The sequence below is a fragment of the Eleutherodactylus coqui genome, chromosome 6, assembly GCF_035609145.1.
Source record: "Eleutherodactylus coqui strain aEleCoq1 chromosome 6, aEleCoq1.hap1, whole genome shotgun sequence".
Taxonomy (NCBI): domain Eukaryota; kingdom Metazoa; phylum Chordata; class Amphibia; order Anura; family Eleutherodactylidae; genus Eleutherodactylus; species Eleutherodactylus coqui.
In genome coordinates, this window is record NC_089842.1 from 141,208,609 (window position 1) to 141,222,106 (window position 13,498).

Below are 13,498 nucleotides of genomic sequence, written 5' to 3' on the forward strand. Positions count from 1 at the left end.
GTGGGGAAGGACTATGCTTCAATGTTGTTGGTCAATATGCACAGCCAGCTATGAATGTGTACATTTGTGAGGTGTCATTTATTGGAGTCTCCACACAGGTGTGCAGCTGTCTCACAACCAGCTACAAACTGCCAGACTTAGTACTGCTATATCCATAGCAACTGAGGCCATGGGGGTTTGTGGGGGATGCAGATTGCCCATAATCTCTCATTCAGTGCACAGGGATGAAGGAGCTGTGATAACGCCACCGTCATTTGACCAAGGGCAGAGCTCAGAGCCCCGGTGGCTGATCACATGACGGTGACATTATCATATGTAACTCAAACAGTCACTCAGTCATTCATCACTCACAGACAGGTGCTCATTACTATTTTGATAACCTTTCCTTGCTTGTCCACTTTCCAGACATCAAAAAGTGGAGAGTGCTGGTCCCAGTGACTGTGTTACGGCACTCTGACCCCCGAGCGCCAGGTGGGGTGCCCTGAACTTCCCGCACCCCACTGTCCCTACCTACTTGCCTCGGCCCTGGCTAACCCCAGGCGGACAACTGGGCGGCGGTCCCTGCTCTGGCTAGGGACCTGGCGACTACCTAGATGGAACTAACTGATGGGGGAGAGAGTGCCGACAGAAGAGGCAGATGGAAAAGACCAACAAACAAAGACTGAGCTAAGACAGGCAGGAGGAAGCTGACTAGCAAACTAGGAGCTGCTGAGACTCGCTGCAGACAGACTAACTAGTGGCTAACAGAACTGGCAGTGAAGGGAGAAAAGGTTTCAATAACGACTTATGGAACACCCTGTGAACCCTCCATGTGGCTGGCAAACCCAGTTCGTAGGCGAGTGGGTTTACCACACGTGTGATGGCAAACGGCCCCACGTAACGTGGCGCCAGCTTCAAGGATGGGACCCGTAATTTGAGATTTTTAGAAGGCGGGTATACCTTCTGTCCCACCCTGTAAGGTTCAGATACAGACAGACTCTTCCCACTACGCAACTGCATACGGGTCCCCGCTGCTTCCAAGTTTCTCTGTACCTCTTTCCATACTCCCCGAAGCGTATCTGTGGCAACATCATCTGCAGGACAGACCGACGGAGTAGGGGTTGCAGTAAGGAAGTGAGGATGCTGCCCGTATACACAAAAAAATGGAGATACCCAAGTGGAAGAACAAGGGCGGTTGTTTAGTGCAAACTCTGCCAACGGCAGGAACTCTGCCCACTGATGAGCCCTTTCGCTAGCAAACAACCGTAAATATTGCACTAAATCTTGGATCATTAGTCTGCGGGTGGAACGCTGAAGAGAAGGAAAGCGACGTTCCCAGGTTTCTGCAGAAGGCACGCCAAAACTGCGACACAAACTGAACCCCGCGATCAGATACAATATTTTGGGGAACCCCACGTAGGCGAATTATTTCTTTTACAAAAATCGTGGCAAATTCTTTTGCCGAGGGTAGCTTTTTTAACGCCACAAAATGTGCCATCTTTGAGAACCGGTCGACCACCACTGGGATAGTGGTGCACTTCTGGGATTCTGGTATATCAGTGATGAAATCTACCGATAAGTGCGACCATGGACTGGAAGGAACCGGTAGCGGTCTCAGAGGACCCTCCGGAGGGCGCCGCCGACTCTTATTGCGAGCACAGACCGAGCATCCCCTCACAAAGTTGCAGATCTCCTGAGACATGCCTGGCCACCAGAAGTGTCTGGAACAAAGCTCCAGGGTCCCCTGGAACCCTGGATGCCCTGCGAGAACCGACGAGTGAGATTCATCCATGACTCTAGGACGTAGGGTCTCTGGCACAAACCATCTGCCCTCCGGCACCCCCGAAGGAGCGTCCTGCTGAGCATCCTGTAGTTGGGGGACGAAGTTAGACTCTACAGCTGCCACCACCACGCCAGGGGCTAAGATATTCTTGGGAGTCATGGTCTCACTATCGGGCACTCCGAAACTCCGTGACAGGGCATCCACCTTCACGTTCTTCTCTCCTGGGATATATGTCACGACGAAATTAAACCTGGCGAAGAACAACGCCCACCTGGCTTGACAAGCTGTGAGTCTTTTGGCATTGGCGAGATATACCAGATTCTTGTGATCTGTATATCTGGTAATTGGGTGTCTAGCACCCTCAAGATGCTGTCGCCACTCTTCCAGAGCCCATTTGATAGCCAATAATTCACGGTTACCCACGTCATAGTTGCGCTCTGCTGAATTAAACTTCCGTGAAAAGAATGCACATGGGCTATACCCAGGCCTCCCACTGACTTCCTGCGACAATACTGCTCCTGTCCCCACTTCAGACACATCTACCTCAATGAAAAAGGGTAGTCGTGCGTCCGGCTGTATTAGCACTGGGGCAGTCGTAAATGCCCTTTTTAGATGGCTAAAGGCCTCAAGGGCTGCAGGCGACCACTTTACCAAGTCGGCCCCCTTCTTAGTCAGGTCGGTCAGGGGTTGAGCAATAACCGAGTAATTCCTAATGAATTTGCGGTAAAAATTTGCAAAACCTAAGAACCGCTGGAGAGCCTTGAGGTTGTCTGGTCTGACCCATTGGGAGATTGCTGCTACTTTATCAGACTCCATCTGAATCTCCGTGGGTGAGATTACATAACCAAGGAAGGACACTTGTTTAGAACCAAATGTGCATTTTTCTAACTTGACAAAAAGTTGATACTCGCGCAAATGGGTCAGGACCAACCTCAGGTGCCGCACATGTGAATCCCAGTCAGACGAGTACACCAGAATGTCGTCAAGATAGATGACCAGAAATACCCCCAGGAAGTCGTGAAAGACCGCGTTCATAAAACCTTGAAACACAGCGGGGGCGTTACAGAGTCCGAAAGGCATGACCAGACATTCAAAATGTCCTAACGGGGTGTTGAACGCCGTCTTCCATTCATCTCCCTCTCTAATGCGAATTAGGTTGTAAGCCCCCTGCAAGTCCAGTTTGGAGAACAAGTGGGCCCCTACCACCTGATTCAACAAGTCAGGAATCAGGGGCAAGGAGCACTGGTTCTTCACTGTGATTTTATTCAAGGCCCGATAATCCACACAAGGCCTTAGCGTCCCGTCCTTCTTCTCTACAAAGAAGAGACCTGCCCCGGCAGGTGACCTGGACGGCCGGATATGTCGGTTGGCCAGAGCCTCCGAGATACAGGACTTGAGGGCCTCGTGCTCGCGGCCTGACAAATTAAAAATGGCTCCCTTAGGGATGGGACTTTCGGGGATCAGGTCAATACCACAATCCCACTCCCTATGCGGAGGCAGAGCCTCAGACAGTTTTTTGGAGAACACATCCTGAAAGTCTGACAAATACTCCGGAATGAGCACAGTATCTGCGGAGCACATGGCTATAGTAGACAGGTGACTATGACAGGATGATCCCTAATGAGTCAACTCCCGGGTGGACCAATCAAATTGGGGATTGTGCAGTGCCAACTAGGGCATACCAAGCACCACATCAACCGACATTTTTTCCATAACCATGAAAGACAGTTCTTCCGAGTGGAGAATCCCCACCGTGAACTGCAATCCTGGGGTCCTCCATCACACCAGGCCTGTAGAGAGAGGGGTAGCATCAATGCTGGTAAAGTGAATTGGCGTCTTCAGCGCCACAAATTCCGCCATCAGGGAACAGATAAAACATAGACTTATCAAGTTAGCAGCTGCTCCGGAATCAATAAACGCCCGCCCTGATCGGGAAAAATCCCGGAATCTGACCTGACACGGTACCAAAAGTTTAGGAAGTGCCTGAAGTCCTAGGCCATCCTCCCTACAATCGCCTAGGACTCAGAGTTTTCCGCCGGTTCCGGCTGCGAGCGTTGAGACCTCAGGGGGCAGGTTATCACCCGATGTCCAGCTTTCCCGCAGTAGAGGCAGAGACGATGCAACAAACGGATCCGGCGTCGCTCTTTGGGGTCCAGCGGATCCACCTCCATCGGCTCGGGAACAGAGACTGGTAAGGAGGAAGAGGGACCAGGGCAACCGACCTCCCTGACTCTACGGGCCTGCCTGTCCTGCTTCCTAGACCTGAGCCTCCTATCTGCCTTCACCACTAGCTCCATAGCCTCCCTTAAAGACCCGGGAACGGGATGGGAAATTAACAGGTCTTTAACTGTGTCCGAGAGGCCCTGCAGGAAAACGTCTTTCAGAGCGCTATCGTTCCATGCCGTTTCCCCCGCATAGCGTCTGAAGTTGGAGCAATAATCCTCCATACAAAACGACCCCTGCTGCAGTGCCAACAACCGCGAAACCGCCAACCCCGCTCGGTCCAGTTCGTCGAAGATACCCCCGAGTTCCTGGAAAAAGGAGTCCACGGACTGCAGGCAGGAGGAACCCTCGGGGATGGAAAAAGCCCAGGTCTGGGCAGAGCCCCGCAGCAGGGACATTATCAGCCCGACCCTCTGAGCCTCCAACCCGGAAGAACGGGGACGCATCCGAATAAACAGGCGACACGCCTGTCGGAAAACAAAAAACTTGTTCCTCTCCCCAGAAAACACCTCGGGAAGAGGGCACTTGGGTTCTGGTCTGGTTGAGGCGTCCGGCCCCTGCGAAACCCCCGCTGCTCCTGGGCCACCATGCATTGCAATTATCAAATGCTCCGTAACCAGAGCGTATAGCAAGGGGGAAAGGAGGCATACGGTACTTCCTTTGTGCCATTTGAAAAATTGAAAGGAGACGAAAGAATATCATTAGTGCGTACTTTCACTGTGGGGCAGCAATAAAGAGTCATGACTTTATTTAACAGTGAGGAACCCAGACCAATTTGGGACAAAGTACTACAAAAATAGGACCAGTGGACCCAGTTGAAAATCTTTTCAACGTCTATGATGGAACATGTATACTTACACCCTTAGATCTAAAAGAGGAATTGGTGCAATGAAACCATTGGTTAAAATAGCAACTTACAATGGAAGGATAGTGATCTGTTTTGAAATGAGTTTCCTTGATAATCATAGGTCCAGTTTTGTGCATACTGTAAAGAACTTGGCCTTATTTTTGAGGTGTGTTAGAGCTCCTAAAATCTAGGGAGGTGACTTTAAGGGAAGCCTTATAAGAGATAGGGAAGGGGTAACAAGGACAACAAAAAGAAAAGAAAAACAAAACAACAAGGGTAGGGGGATTTGAGAAAGAAGGCAAAAAGAAGGAAAAGTGAAGAAAACTAAAGAGACTACAACAAAGGTAGACTGCCTGAATCTAGACCAGGGAGAAAATACAGTAGGAAACATAATGAGAAATAGCTCTGTCAATAAGACATGGTGCCCTAAATGCTACCAGAGCAAACTCTTGGACGTACGTAAAACATATGCAAAGTAAGCCATTGAGGTTTTCCACATATGACATAAGCCCAGTCAAATAGATGGGAACAGCGTAGTACAGGGAGAAAAGTAATAAGAAGCCACTAATGCGCAGACAATGTGAATGGGTCAGAAATCAGAAACGCTATATTTTCTCTTTAGGGAGAGCACCCAGAAAGAATGTGAGTGAGGAGACTTAAAAGACCATTCCTGCTTCTCTGGGTAATATGCAAATAAGTCATTGTTACAAGGCTTGTATAAAGTGTCTAATATTGACTTAAAAGTGGCACTGTGGAGGTATTGTTCCATCTCCTATATCTGAGTCAGGAATAAAACACTGAAGATGAGAGAACTAATAAAGCAATACAAAGTTATCATCTAAGTACCTAACATAAGACTGTTGACCCTAGGAGAAATTACGCAGAATCTAAACAAAATAAAAGGCAATCAGTACCGACTATACACAAATAGGTACATGGTATGGATCATTCATAGGTCACCACAAGGCTGGTAAAGGCCATAAAATAAACCAGCTCAAGCAAAAAATAGCATACTAGAAGAAAAGAGAAGGTATATGTCCATCTGTAGAGAAAAAGGCAACAAAATGTGGTTCTGAACTAATGCAGTCGGTCAGTAGTATGTAACAAAAAAGAAAAACAACAGGAAACACAATGTATCTTTGGAACATCTGAGCACCCGGCATAACATCATGAAGCCTCTTACAATGGCTGCTCTTTGGACGCGGGGCTCTATGTGCTCTATCAATACGCAAGTCTGGGTCATAGGTCTGGCCCAGAAGAGTATTAAATATCTCTTTGAGGGTGGAAAGGAGGTCTGCCAGGGCCATGGCTTCGGGGAGGACACAAATCTGCATGTTATTACAACGGTTGTGGTTTTCCAAGTCCTGAGTGATTTCTTAACAAAGTACTTGAGCAGTTTGACCATCTAGAATTACATGCTGTTCAGTTTAATGCAAAGACAAGGTGAGGGAGCTAGTCTCAAGTCGTGAAATTTGCCCCATAACAGTACACAGATTCTGTATCTGTAGTTTATACACAGCGTCCAGGCACTGGATATAGCCCTCCATGTCACGTTTAGTAGGCATAGCCCAACCTGGAAGCACAGGTCTTTCAGTTCTTCATACATGAGAGAAGTCCCATGTACGGCTGTGAGCAGCAGTGGACCATCGTATGCAGGACAAAGTGTCAAATGTCACTTGGAGGAAACAGGAAAATCAGGTGCGGGGTCAGGAGAAGAGGGACACTGGTTCTCAGTGCCTGTATCACTAGTAGGTGCTAGGGAGGAAGTGGGAGAGGCAGCAGCCATATTGGAATGAGTGCCATGGGAGCTACTAGCAGCCAGAGGCAGGAGCGCCTGAGTCAGTGAAGAAGGTTTTCCTATTGCTTTTATCCATTATGGAGCTACAGCAAGCAAGTAGAGCAGTCAGGGCCTAGGGAAAGCATGGAGCTCACACTATATGCAGTTTCTCAACACACAGACAGGCCGCACCCCCCTGACTAGTGAAATGTAATGGACATTTACTTTATTGTTCTGACCCTGTCACCTGACATTTCATTTCTGAATTTAGTGGAGAAAAAAATGTATGTATTAGATTTGCTTTCCCCTCAGCTGCATCCTGGGGGGGCAAAGAGAGATGAGTAAACTATATTTTGTTATTTTACGCCGCATCCAGCAGCTCAAAAATTTTTTTTTAGTTAGTAACTAGAGATGAGCGAGCATGCTCGGTGAAGGCTGATACTTGAGCGAGCATCGGTCTTCTCGAGTAACTGCATACTCGTCCGAGCACATGCGGGGGGGGGGGGGGCGGCGGATTGGAGCGAGGAGCAGCAAGGGGGGGGGGGGAGTGAGAGAGATCTTTCTCTGTCTTTCCCCTCCACTATCTTTAGTTATTGGCAGAAAATTGTTACCTTTATGAGATACAAACGGGGCACCATTACCTTCCGGGACACGAAGAAAATTGTAGTAACATTGTACCCTAGGCAATAATCATACTGATTACAGTATTTACCTCATGCATTTGGAATAACTGCTAATCTGATATATCCCATTCTGTACCCCCTCAGTGCCCTCCAGTGTTTCTGATTTCAGGGTCATTGGTGTATGGACGAAGGAAATGAATCTTAGTTGGACCATCCCTTCTGATGTTAATGCAGAAACCTACAAGTACAACATCCATAGAGAACCAGGCAACATCACAGTTTCGAGTACCAGCAGCTTTATGCTTGTAACACAGCTGTCGCCAGGAACGAACTACACTTTTACTATTTACACCGAGACCCAAAATGGAGTTCAAAGCAGCAAATTTGAACGGACGACAAATACAACACGTAAGTTAATTTATACATTCTGCATTTAATCCTCTGTATGACTGTGCCAAGCTTTCATATTGTAGCATCCTGTGCCACATCCGGTGCTTGAACAATTCAGCTGTAAGTGAAGGCCTACCCTCTTATTTTATCTAAAAAGTTCCAATTTTTTTTTGCTGCCCTGCGAAGACATAAGGGGTCATTTATTATTGAATTTGCTGCAAAGTCTTGGTGTTAAAAAGTTGCAAATTCTCACAGTTTTAGCATTTTTCTTTTGCCTTTTTACATTTCCATTGACACTTTTTAGAAGTGAGGAAAAAAGTAGGTGGTGTTTTGTGGGAAGCAGGAAGGCCACTGCAGGCCTACAGATTTGTTAGAATTTCTACCAGAAACTGGCATGAATTAGAGTGCAAATCTCCGTTTGCTCATATCAGGCATAGATTTGAAAGGAAACTGGTTACCTTGGAACAGCACCATAAACTAAGCTAGCGTAATGTTGGGAATAATCAGGGAAATAGCCCCCCTGGCAGGACACGTGTAAAGATGTGATACGTTATAATAAGTGTGTTCTAGAAAATGGACTCACCCGGGGTGGGCAGAGGACTGGCAAGTCACTCTGGGCAGCAGAAGGCTTGTGTGGTCTTTATAGGTTGTATAAGCTTTCCCTGCCTGTCCACGTCTCAGACAACCATAAGTGGAGAGCGCTGGTCCCAGTGACTGTTAATCGTCTGTAGACACGGTATGAAATAAATACAAGAATAAGAGAAAAACATGTGTTGAGCAGTGCTTCGAGGAATGAACAGTGATGTATATTGCTAGGAAGTTCCTTCTATTACCGTGTTTCCCTGAAAATAAGACAGTGTCTTATATTAATTTTTGTTCAAAAAGGTTTAACTTTTTTACATGTATAGCTGCCTGGACACTATTTAAATTGACATTTTTATCTAAGTGTTAGCAGGGCTTAATTTTGGAGTAGGGCTTATATTTCAAGCATCCTCAAAAAGCCTAAAAAATCATTTTGCATCCTCAAAAATTCTGGAAAATCATGCTATGTCTTATTTTCAGGGTATGTCTTATTTTCAGGGAAACAGGGTAGTAGTCAAATGTGTGCATAAAGCCAAGGCAGAGATAAACGTATCCACAGTTGTTTGTTTGAGTGTTCATGTACAGACAAATATAAAGTGTAGGTATGCAGGTAAACATTCTTTGGCTGGTAACCTGTATCAGGGGTATCAACAGGGTCCCCCTTTCTCTAGCCCTACGATCATACATCACTGTGCATTCTCCAAAGCACTGTCCAATGCCAGTTTCTTTCATTCTTGTATTTATAAACAAAGTTAGGGGTGTCCAAATGTTTGGTGTCTCTGGGCCACATCGGAAAAAGAAGAATTCTCTTGGGCTGCAAGTTGGTAAGCAAAAAAAAAGGTTTCCGCATAATTTTTGTGATATCCACCACCACAGATAAGTAAAAAAGACATCACATAATAATCCTAATCCGCAGCCCTTCAAATAACCCCTGTCGTCCTCCATACAACTTCCGTCGTCCTCCACAAAACTCTGTCGTCCCCCCACACATCCTGCATGGTCCTACAAACAACCCATATCGCCTTCCACTGTGCCCCAAACAACCCCATTATTCTCCAAATAACTGCCTCTACCAGGCCATATGGGCTCCAGGTTTCTGCATGCAAGGCTGGACATAGAAACCTGGCCAGGCTCACATGCATTACTGACACCAGGGCAGGGTCACACAGTGTCAGCTGGCCATGGTCAGACCACCGTCTTTCGTCCCAACTTTGACACTAGGTCAGGAAGGAGAATCACTGCAGCATGCTGGACATGGGGTGAGTAAGTCAAACCGTCACAGAGCAGCAAGTGCCGCCCCATGCTATGTGAGTCTGTATGAGCAGAAACTCACAGCCTGCCATTGCCAGGTACTGCCTGCGGCCTCATCTCCTCCAGATTCGGCCTCCCCCCTGTGTTGGGCTGCATTCATAGCCATCCAGGGCCGCTGGTTGGACATCTTCTGCTGGAAGTGATAGAGCCAGGGGATGAAATTTTCATATTATCCACTCCCCCATTCCTGCAGTGTCCCCCGGTGAAGATCACACGTGGTTGGAAAATATAATTTTTTTCAGACCACCATGCATGTGCTCTCCAATAGAAGGGCAGGGAGAGGAGTTGTCACTCTTGATGCCGTGGGCAGGGAGAACCTGGCACGGCCCGCCTCTGTGACTTCAGAGCTGAGTCAAACTTCTGAAATGCAGAATAAATTTCAGAATAAAATATACATGTTCCAAAAGGGCATATCTGTCACGAATTCATGATGCCGGTGCCCTGGGCAGTTCCTTTTAAAGCCTACAGTGGTCCTCATGTTAGAATTGTTCTTCTATAAGTAGGTTTCAAAATTGAATTACAATGTGAATTCTATTATGAATGCTATTCATAATGTTTGTTATTTGTGTCTCCCAAGTGCCCTCTCTTGTCACGGGCCTGAGTGTAACTTCTGTATCCGACAATTCTGTGATCCTCGTGTGGATGCTGTCCTCTGATCCCAATAGTCAATTATATACCTATACTGTGGCTTATGGACGATCTCACTATATAGCAAATATAAAGGAAAACATCACAGAGGTGACGAACCTAACTGCAGGAACTGACTACAACTTCACCGTCTTTGCAGTCACCCCGAATGGAGTATATAGCGAACCATCGGATCATGTTAATGCTACAACACGTAAGTCAATCTTTACGTATTTTAACACTGCTTCTCTGCCCTTTAAGATCAACACTGCAGTTGTGATGATTCCATCATCTGTATCACTGTTCTAGTTAAGACTTAGGTTTGGCTCACACGTTTTTCCGCTGTGTGGGCTGGTGTATCGCTGCATATGGTAGCGATTTTTGACTGCACATTTCACGCACGCTGTCATGTGGAGTCTTTCTTGTTTCATTTTTTTTTTTACATTTCCCGCTCTGTGACTTAGGGCGACCGCACGCGGGTGTATTTGTGACTGCTAAATCTGCCCACCGGTTTCAATGGGTTCCTTCATCTGTGCTTTTTTATCAGCGCATTCCGAGCATGGGGGGAAAGCGTGACAGGCTCTATCTTTGAGCACAGTTGGGCACTGAAGACCCCATCCTGTTTGAAATTGCGCACTAAACTGCGTGATTTCGCAGCATTAAACAATAACACCTGGGCCTACTGAGTCAGCTGACCCACCTACTGAAACATGGCACTGCCAGGACTGCGCCGATGTGAGCGGTCCTGGCAGCACAAAATAGGGCATAATGCATATAGGTCATGCTATAGCGAGCGTATATGTGCTTATGCCCAGTTGCAGCCGCTGTTAGCGACATTCCATATAAACGCCACACATTCACAATGTATTTGCATATGTACAGCACTTAGCATGCACCCATAGAGAACAATATGGCACCATCTCGCCTAATAAGTGGTAAAATAGAACATACTTTTTACGTGCATATTATGCGCAGTGAATATACGTAAGTGTGAATGGGTCCGTGAAAATCAATGTACTTTCATTGATTTCATTCACCGCGTATTATGAGCCACAATACACAATTAAATTACGCTGGGTGAGCCAGGCCTTAGGTTGGGTTAGGGTGATAGAATGAGCAGAGAGGTGGCTGTGGCTCTGTTCATCTACTTCTATGGCAGGTAGGCAGATGTGTGTTCTTCTCTTTCTCAAAAATGTAATGCAATAGAATGTGAAATCGCTTATTAATGCAGAATTTGTGTCTTGTTACCCACACATGGATTAGCCGCATTAAATCATGAAAATCCATATGCAGATCTGTCACAGTTCTAAATGCAAATCCACAGCAGAAATCTGTCTTCCCCTCAGATTTTTGCTATGGATTACTTTGAAAAAGGATAATTTTTCATTCAATTTTTTAGACTTTTCTTGGTATTTATCATATATTTTTCACTGCTCTGCCCTGCCTGGTTCTTTTTTTATGTGGTTCCCATAGTACTCTGCATTAAAAATGCATCCCTTAGAAAATAATGCTCTGATAGAAAATAATAAGCAATTCTTGAAGAATTACAAAAAAAATAGGACATGCAGGGAATTGGTCAAAGAGAAAAATCAATCATGTGAATTAGGCCGCTTAAATCAAGGGGTTCTTTTCCCGTGTGAGTTCTATCTATCTCGGAATCAGACTTAACTCGCATGTCAAGATCGCCAGTGTGAATATAGCCTTATGTGGCAATCCATCGCTGAAAACTGGCATATGAGCATGCTCTTACATCACCCCCCTCAGGCTTACCCAGACAAAATTTTGTGGTCCTCCCTTCAATTTGTTGGAATACTACAACTCCCAGCATGCCTTGACATCTGCTGACTTTCACAACTTGCTGAGAGTTGTAGTTTTCTGTAGGCTTAGGTTGCTTTCACATGTGGCAGAAAAATCTGCCATGAACAAATTCACACCAAACTCTGTTGGTCTAAGGGCTTCTTCAGGCGAGTGTATTTTAGTGAGTTTTTGCACGTGGAAGAATTACATGCGCAAAACGCAGAGAATAGAACCCATTGATTTCAATGGGTTTATACTTCTTTCTTTTTTTTTGCGTGCACGGTTCTTGTAAGCGCAAAAAAATAGGACCTGCTATGTAGGCTCTGCTCTGCCCCGCCCACTCCTATTGCTGGCTGTGGACAAGGGGCGGGAGCTTAGGTCCGCCCCCATCCCGCCCACTCTCATTGAAAACGGCTAGAGGGGGAGGAGAGATGCAGAGAGCCGGTGAGGGGGGGGGGGGGCTGCTCAGATGGTAGCATATATTGGCCGGCCATGAAAACGCCGGTGATATACGCTCGTGTAAATAAGCCCTAACATGGTATTAACATAATTGTTCTGGCCTGCAGCATTGATTGAACATAATATTTATACTGTACCGTGAATGCTGTTAAAAATAAAAAAAAATTATTGCAGATTTTGTTAATCTTGCCTCTAGAACAAAATGCAATAAAAGCAATCCAAATACTATATGTACCCAAAAATTTGATAAAGAAAGACTAGAGTTCATCCTTCGAAAAACAAGTCCTTAAAGAGCTCCGTTGAAGGAAAAATGAAAATGCTACGGTGGGAAAACAAAAGCAAATGTAAAAAAAAAAAGTTTTTTGTGTACAAAAATAGTAGGACATAGAAAATAATTGTATAAACTTGCTATGGCTGGAATCGTGCTGACCCAGACAATGAGGTTATCACATGAACGCTGTAAAAATGAAATCCAAAAAACAAATGATAGAATTTCTTTTTTTCCTAATCCCACAAAAAAAAACAAAAAAACATTATACAGTCCAAAAGTGATGCCATTTAAAAATACAACTTGTCCTGCAAAAAACAAGCCCTTATATGGCTATGTCAATGGAGAAACTAAAAAGTTATGTCTCCTGGAATGATATGATGGAAAAAAAACTAAAAAATTAGTTGGTCATTAAGACGCAAACTGGCTTCGTCACTAAGGGGTTAAATCCTACCGCCCTCCTAGTATTTCTTCCCGTTAACAAAATCGAATTGCAATGGGAAAGATGAGACTATTTATAATAATTTGTGGTATTTGTGTCTCCCAAGTGCCCTCTCCTGTCAAGGACCTGGAAGTATCTTCTGTATCAAACGATTCTGTGACCCTCGAGTGGATGTTGTCCTCTGACCCCAATAGCAACTCATACACCTATACTGTGGCTGATGGAGAATCTAACAGAATGACACATATAAAGGAAAACATTATGGTGATAGAGAACCTAACTGCGGGAACAAATTATGACTTCATGGTCTTTGCAGTCACTGAAAATGGAATATACAGCAATTCCTCTAATGTTGTTAATGCGACAACACGTAAGTCCATGTCTATGTAA

At 45.6% G+C, this 13,498-nt stretch overlaps 1 protein-coding gene across 2 annotated transcripts in view; it reads left to right on the forward strand.

Annotated features, from left to right (window-relative positions):
• Window positions 1-13,498, forward strand: part of PTPRH (protein tyrosine phosphatase receptor type H) — a 132,800-nt gene that overhangs the window by 90,643 nt on the left and 28,659 nt on the right. Inside the window, exons 5-7 of one of the 2 annotated variants that reach the window (XM_066607753.1) lie at window positions 7,377-7,640; window positions 10,093-10,356; window positions 13,215-13,478. In XM_066607753.1, coding sequence (XP_066463850.1) covers window positions 7,377-7,640; window positions 10,093-10,356; window positions 13,215-13,478 — 792 coding nt within the window. The remainder of the gene's footprint in view (window positions 1-7,376; window positions 7,641-10,092; window positions 10,357-13,214; window positions 13,479-13,498) is intronic. The other variant, XM_066607754.1, reaches the window with a different exon arrangement.